This window comes from Dermacentor silvarum, chromosome 6 (genome assembly GCF_013339745.2).
Source record: "Dermacentor silvarum isolate Dsil-2018 chromosome 6, BIME_Dsil_1.4, whole genome shotgun sequence".
NCBI lineage: Eukaryota > Metazoa > Arthropoda > Arachnida > Ixodida > Ixodidae > Dermacentor > Dermacentor silvarum.
In genome coordinates this window covers 151,486,792-151,494,417 of record NC_051159.1, presented here as the reverse complement: position 1 = coordinate 151,494,417, position 7,626 = coordinate 151,486,792, and the positions used below count along the sequence as shown (strand labels likewise).

The following is a 7,626-nucleotide window of genomic DNA, read 5'->3' as shown; positions in this document are numbered from 1 at the left end:
GTGTGTCACGCGACGCTCATCCTGTAGAAAATCTAGTTACGTCACCGCCTTTTCCAATCGCCTTTCTCGGAAAACGAAGGTGGGGACATCGTCCTCTCGCGAAGCATCCGAGTCCCAAGGGAAAGAAAACATTTCGCCGTCAAAACAGCGCGGGCTCGTGCAGCCCTCATCTCGTCCGTGCGGACGCAAGGGGTATATACGCGGCGACCTTCTTCATCGGTGCTCTCAGTCATTGTATTCGTAATGGATGACCAGCGAGCCACCGTGACCGGCCCTATAGTCGTCGAGCGTGCTCGAGGATCCCACGTATACCTGGACTGCGACCTTGCACGAGGATCTATAGCTGCACGATGTCGGTACGCGCTCCGTATGCTCCGCGCCGTGTATTGCGTTGCGGAGGTTATTGCACGCCGTGGTGTGATGTGGCCGGTGAAAACAACTCCGAAAAGGACCTGCAGCGCTGGAGAAAGTGGAAATAGCATGCGCCGCAGTCTGCGACATTATATATCACTGACACGAACGCGTTGCGATGGCATAGAGGAACGCCCCCGGTGGTTGCAATGGTTCTTTATACTGAAGCTTGTTGTGACTGAGTGCTGCGTTAACCTGCGGTGAGCAAACAGCGGTCTAAAGACAGTCAGACATTTCTATTGGAATTCGAAAAAAGGCTGAGGCCCCCGAAGGACGTTACGCCAGACTCTCCTGTGTACAGGAAAAAAGGTTATGCAACGTGGTGAAGCAGCTTCATCGTAACTGAGCGTGGTGACGCTCTAAACACGACACAAACAGTTTGCGGCGTTATGCATCGCTAGCACGAACATACCTAGCGCTTTATAACGAAAAGCTTGCGGGCTGTCGCAAGATATATATTTAGCTGATGCCGTGTTACGCCAGGAAATTGCGGTAGTCCGTCACGGTACTCCAAACATAACTCAACACTGTCATTCCGATTGTCGAGTGCCAGTACGGTAAGGTGTGACTTGCCTTGGACAAAACTTCTTAAATCAGCTTTTTCTGCGCATATAAATCACCGTTTAGGTTTTTGTAGCGTATAGGCTGGCGACACACTATCCGCGCTGTAGAATGCAAAACCGTTGCATTAAATTGCCAGTAGGAGTACTGGACGCACCGTCACATTACAAAGTTCGTACTGTGCAGAGAAGCCGATATTTTCAGCGGAGACGCCGACTGGCAGCGTCTCCGTAAGGGCGTAACGTGACGCTGCAGTAGCGGGGAATTCGCATTAAGCTTTGCGCTAGGAAAGACTTCGAGTAATAAAAAAAAATTGATAAGAAAAAGAAGGAAGCTTGCGCACGCAGACTGACGCACTACATTCTAATGCTCGAGTGTCAGTTCGAGCGTCAGGTAATGTTTGATTTCGTTATCTTTACACTAAGGTACACATAATTTACTGGTCTGTTAATGAGATTACAATTTACATTTAATGCTATTTGGTGAATCAGTATGCTAGTATGTGAACCTAGTGAGTGACCTCCATATTTTCGCACATCGAGTTCTATTTCTGCATCAGAAGTGTCACATTGTCTTAAACGACTCTCGTTTAACGACGAATTATCGTTTACACGACTAGTTCCGAATGGAAACTGGCATTATTGCAAATAAATAAATAAATAAATAAATAAATAAATAAATAAATAAATAAATAAATAAATAAATAAATAAATAGAGACCATAATGCACGTGTTAATGTCTACGCCGTATTTTTCTTAAGGCTTTAAGGGACCTTAACGGAAGAATGTGTTGGTGAAGCGTTTTTATTTGCCACAAATCTTGATGGCAGAAGCAGTGGGGCTGGCCTTGTAGCTTACATACGGTGTTGATTGGTGGGGGTGAGTATTGAGTTCCGAATTAAGTTTCCTCACGTTCTTCAAGTACGTGTGCAAAATTCCAGTGCACGGAATTTTTTTTTTTTCTTGCATCTTACACTTGTCCGAACGTGGCCGCTATATGACAGGGGATTGATGGGCAGCAATTAATGCAGTTTCTAAGGCTTTTCCCTTCCCCCAGTGTATGGTAGCGAACCAGACCCTTTTATGTTAAACATCCCTATCTTCTCTCTTTCTTTACTGTCTCTCTTTCTCTCTCTTTGATGATACATGCCGAAATAAATTATCAACAGTGAGCAAACACGAGAATCCTCAGCCTCGAGCCAACGTATCAACAAGGGACAATTGCCTTCGCCGTGATAAAAAGACAAGTCCTCTTGTCGAAACGTGGCTCCGGGCAGAAACATTTCGCCCACTGCTCAGCACTTCAAGTTTCCACCTTCCTGGGAACCATATGTCATGCCGAAATAAACGAACAATCGTTGCTTCGCAACCCTATACGTTTCAACGGGTTTCGTTTATTGCCTTCGACCTCGTTTCGCCGCCCTACCTTCCGTGCAAGCCCCTGTGTACACTTTGCGCTCGCATATTGTATGCAATTAGGCTGACCTTTCCATCGCCATTGATCAACTTACACATCAACCAACGGCGTGCGCGAGAAAGCGCATCATCACGAACTCGCCGAAGCGCGAGCGCTTCGGTTGTGGCCTCCCCGACTACGTGCTCACGGGCGGCAAGTTCGGTAGCGGGCAGCGATCGTCTCTTCTCGCCTGGCCTCCGGCTCCGCCTGCTTCCAGCGGCAGGCCCGCCGTTGCCGCCGAGTCGATCTTGGGAAACGCGTGCGGGCCGAGATTTATGGAGACGCGCTTGAATCCCGACTGACCCACGACCCGCGTCTCCCAGCGTCGAGGCCGGTTCACAGGGGGCAGTGGCGGTAGCGGAGTGGGAACGGCTACGACCACTGTAGTCGGGGGTCGCTTGCTGCCTTGCCGACGCTGATGCAGCGCTTTCTTCGTACGTCGCGGTCGCATCATGGAAGAGGCGATTGCTTTCGGTGTGTTGTCGGCGATCCAACGTTGGTCCTCGCTGATGCTCCTGCGTGACACGTCTTTTGCAAGAGGGAAAGGGAAAGAGAAGAATACAGGGTGATGATTCTGACAGCGTATTTTGCAAGAGGAAGTGCGAGAGAGCGAAATAATAAAAGCACATGGAGGCTACATGTGTACATATTGAGCGATTGAGTTTTGATTTGCAGGCGTTATTTACGGACCTGACGGAGCTTGAAGTGACCGTAAATCACATACACGACAGTGTAAAACAAGCGCTCTGCGTGAAACGTTTACGGCATAGCGCGATGAAGATTCTTTTCACTATTTTGACTTCCATTCGGGGCATAACGACCACATGTCGTATGCTGTGCACTGAAGCAACGCGAAAAATTTTTGTTTGTCTTTAGCTAAAGTTAAGCTTTCTGCCGCTGGTATTTAAGTGTTGCGCTTATCTTGTACCGCCGGCACCTCGGTAGCCGTATTTGGACGGCGAATTGATAGAAACCTACCTCCGCTAGGGCATCGTAAGAGCAATACATGCTAAAAGAAAGTGGATAGCCTTCGAAGAAGCAATGTAACATGCGCTTCCTGTCAGTCTCAGCGACCCCCGCATAAGCCACGTAAGCGCGGTGGTTGAGAAAACACCGTCTGCAGGCCAGCTACAGTGTGCTTCGAAAATAAGTCTCACCGTGAGTCATTCCGCAGTTCTCGCGACATTAATGCCACGCTGGTGAGTTACGGTCGCTTTCACCTTCCTTCCGCAACAGAGGACGGAACAACGCTGGGTCAACGAACATGGCTGGCCTCGAAGCTCACGCAAAACATTTCTGCGGCACCTCTATACGAACGGAAAAAGAGGGGCGGGCGTATTTCTGGCGATTTCTTTTCTCTATTAGCATCGCCGCTTCGATGAAGGGCACGTGCTCATAGCATAATCTTCCGGACAAGGAAAACACTGCATGCTTTGAGTTGTGATGCCACACGCGAAGGAAGTCAGAGAGGTAATGCATTGCAATGGGGGAAGAAAGCTAACACTTAGCATGGTAACGCTCTCATCCTGTTTCATTATGTAGGGGAGGACTCCTGATAAAATTTGGCCGCTTCAATTTTAATATGTTAAGTGTGGTCCACTGTTAAGCAAAACAATTTAATGTGCAGCTCTCACTTTACTGTTTCTCAGGCTGTACGTGCTACTTGAGGCTAAATAATGCACTGCACAGGTGGCAGCACCACCGTCCGCATGTCCTATGGTGCAAAGCTAGGTGATTGTACAATTGCCACGGGGAAAAATATGCAGGTGCTTTGAAAATCATGTGTTCCCTTTAATAGTAGAGCGGACTGTACTTCTCTACCAGTACCTGTACTTCTCTACCAGCACAGTACTTCTCTGGTAGCAGTACCAGTGGTTCTGCGCATGGATGCCATCGGTATGTGGTCTTCGTGGCCAGGAATCGAACGTGCGAACTTGCGCTCAGCGACAGAAAGCCGTAGCCGATGAGGCACTGAAGCAGGTGACTCACTTTGACATTCCAACACGATCAAACAATATTAGAGCAGTTTTACTAGGACTTCGGCACAGCTAGAAGGATCTGAATTAGTCGAAATAAATTCGCTGCAATCTACTGCGGCATCTTCGTTAACTATATAGACATTTCACATGCAACGAAGATAGCTGAAACAATAGAAGTCACCTGCTGTGCGCGGCCACTCATTACCCTAATTTCGCTGCCCGAATTTCAATGCTTTAGCCTTTCAGCCACCAAGACTTGTATTAATGCCACTTGTCTGGCCGTTATGTGAGATCTGTATAGTCAGCATCGGCTTCAAAAGTCAGTGCTCTTGTTGATCGAATTATCATCTCATCCCTTGCGCTGTAAAGACAGAAACGCCCATCGACACGATGCTCCTCGTCGACTCCTTCGACCTGAGGTCAGCGCCGTGGTCGGCGTGAAATGCGCTTTACTAGCACACGTTGATGATTATCATAACTATGAGTTTTTAATTCGTCACTTCCAACGTCTACGCGAAGACACTGGAGTATAGTAGCGTATCTCAAGCCCCGTCTCATGAACGAAGAACGTTACCGCGTAGCAGCATTACAGTAGTCGAGGGGCGTGGTGGAGGGGAGACGTCATTTGGTGGCGTGGTTGCGAGTACAGGGAGCAGAGTACAAATCCTGACCTGCAGTAGTACACGGCAGTGCTGTTGCGAAGGTGCTACTCACATCGGAATCGTGCGTATTCGCTGACTAAGGCTACGAGCGCCATGCAGTAGCCGGCGATCAGTATTGTGCCGTGACTGAACACGTCCGAGAGCTCGATGGCCTCGAAGTGGCTCTGCTTCACCTTGGGTCGTATGGGCTGATCTTCGCGTTCCCACTTGAGAAAGTGACCAGACTCGACAAGCCTCCTTGATCTGCGGACAGTACGAAGTTCAGTATGAGTTCCTGCTAAGACCCCGTCCCTTGGCGTCCATTCAGTTGTATTCAAACGAATCCGTATTCAAATGCAAATTTAAACTATTTTGTCATGGCGCACACGCTCGGGCGCGTGAAGAACTCGTATACTCTGCCTTTATTTTAACGGAAGTTGCAACTAGAGGCGATGGAATTACGAAATAAGAGAGAAAAATTTAGGTAACCAGTGACAGCGTATTTCGTACCCTGAAGTATGCGCAAGCATGAAATGCATTGTTGTTGCTCATCGCTTTCTTCCTCTACTACGACGGAACCAATGGCCACCACTGTCGCCCTGGCTTCGTTTGTGCGGAATATACGGTTATCGCATGAGAAGCAGGCGGTGTTTCACTATGAAATACCAATGGATACCGCCTATTGTTGGTACCGCTGCTAATGAAAGAGCTCATATGCTCTCATAAACGAAGCAATGTAAAGCTTCCCGGCAAGTTCCCTTGTTTACTTTCCGGAAGCGAAAGGAAACAATATAGTTATATGTGCTATATAATTACCAGCGTATTAAATAGACAATTCATGGCTGTTTCTAGTCATCTCCGACGTCAAGACACAAATCCTGCTTTTTAAAAACGTTGAACAGCACATAAAGTACACTGTATTATTCCTTCGAAGGATTGCGTCTACACTTGTAGTACATGCTGAGATAATAGCTCATATTGACAACTAGCGAAAGTTACTTTTGAGATGTGATGTGTGCCTCTTAGGATGCTTCTAATTAGACTGGTGCTACAAAACTCTTTCTTACTGACCCAGTGTACTAAAAGAGGATTTGTAAAACGTACGTTTGAGTGCTTGCAGTTGATGCCAGTACATGTGGCCATGTGACGGGTTCTCTTCCTTCGTGGTTTTTGAGAGGGATGGTTCGTATCAGGCGAACTTATGAAATGAACGGTTGTTTCTAAATTATACTGAACAGGAAATGGTTGACCGCGCTCCTAGGGCTGAGATATTTCAGGCGTTCAGAAGTGAAATTTCCATTTGTGGACACATTGTGTCGATCGCCAGATAATTCGAAATTGTCTTCCTTCTTTGTGTTACTTATTTTTAGAGATGCTAAGTTTATAAGAAATGTGGTAAACCGAATTTTCAGAAAGCAGAATTAATTCGTGTTTGAAAGCAAACACGGAAAGTGGCAATGTACTCTGCATCCAGAGTGCTCAAGACGAGTTGTGATCATTCTGGGCTCCGTGCGAAACACAAAGTTTGCAGCGCAAAGCATTTGATGTAACCGTGCTAGTGCTGCACAATGGAAAGCCATTGCAAGGCAGTATTCGACTACCCAACTCCTCCATCTATGCGTGCAGCAACTATACATTGTACTCCCACAAATCGTAAGCATGAATCAGATGGAGGTTGCTATTTTCGAATTTCTTCGCGACTCAGGATAGTCTGGTACTCCGCGATACGCGTTTCTAACTTCCTAAAAGAAGCGCTCTGCCGAGCAAGGTTGCCTACCCATAGTTCAAGGTTGAACATTCCTGTGGCAGTGTCACGCACTTACACAGTAGAGAAGGCGTTGCGGTAGAAACAGGTCTTGTGCACGGCCAATGACATTATTGTGGTGCCGATGTGACCCGTGGAGACCTCGATACTCGTGGCCTGCCGGTCGTGCAGTGCCGCGCGCAGCCCGCGCTGCGTGTCGATGTAGGCGTAGTTCTCGCGCATTGCCTTGTCCAGGCCCTCCTGCTTGTCCGGTACCAGGCGGTCCGGGTGGCCGACCATGCACGCACGAACGGTGGCCAGCGGGCCTTCGCGGGACTCCTGCGGAGGGACTCGGTAAAGCGTTGCCTTGGGCTAATTTGTAACTCACGGTAACATATTAGCAGCGCAAAGCAAAAGACAAGGACAAAGAAAGTGACGGGACGAGCGCTTACTTCCAACTATATTTTTGTCTTTTGCAGGATGACGGTATATATGATTAAAAAAAGAAGCATGAAATACTAGACACAAGAACCACATGCACAATCATACAAGCAAAGAAAAGCAAAGCAACAAAAGAACATCGAAAGAGCAGTAAATTTTTTTAATCACACGTAGAAGCCACGTAACATAGACGAAGATCTCATTTCGTTTGCTGGTTCTGCTTGTATGGTTACGCATGCTTCTTCCATTTGGTTTGTCATGCTTCTTCTGTAGCTATACGCACAGTCATCCTGAAAAAATGGAATAGTTGGAAGTCAGCTCTGGTCCTGTCGCTTTTTCTTTGCCCGTGTATTTTACTTGCGCTGTTAACCTGTTACCATGAGGGACTCCGTTA

The 7,626-nt window shown here is 47.6% G+C and overlaps 1 protein-coding gene across 1 annotated transcript; it reads right to left on the bottom strand.

Moving 5' to 3' along the window:
* Positions 1-2,149: 2,149 nt before the first annotated feature.
* LOC125946426 (uncharacterized) lies at positions 2,150-7,119 on the bottom strand. The gene is made up of 3 exons (XM_049669620.1): positions 6,871-7,119; positions 5,121-5,311; positions 2,150-2,955 (listed from the first exon to the last, which is right to left on the bottom strand). Exons 1-3 carry the CDS (start codon positions 7,089-7,091, stop codon positions 2,564-2,566), a joined length of 804 nt encoding a protein of 267 aa, XP_049525577.1. The 5' UTR covers positions 7,092-7,119; the 3' UTR covers positions 2,150-2,563.
* Positions 7,120-7,626: the final 507 nt, after the last annotated feature.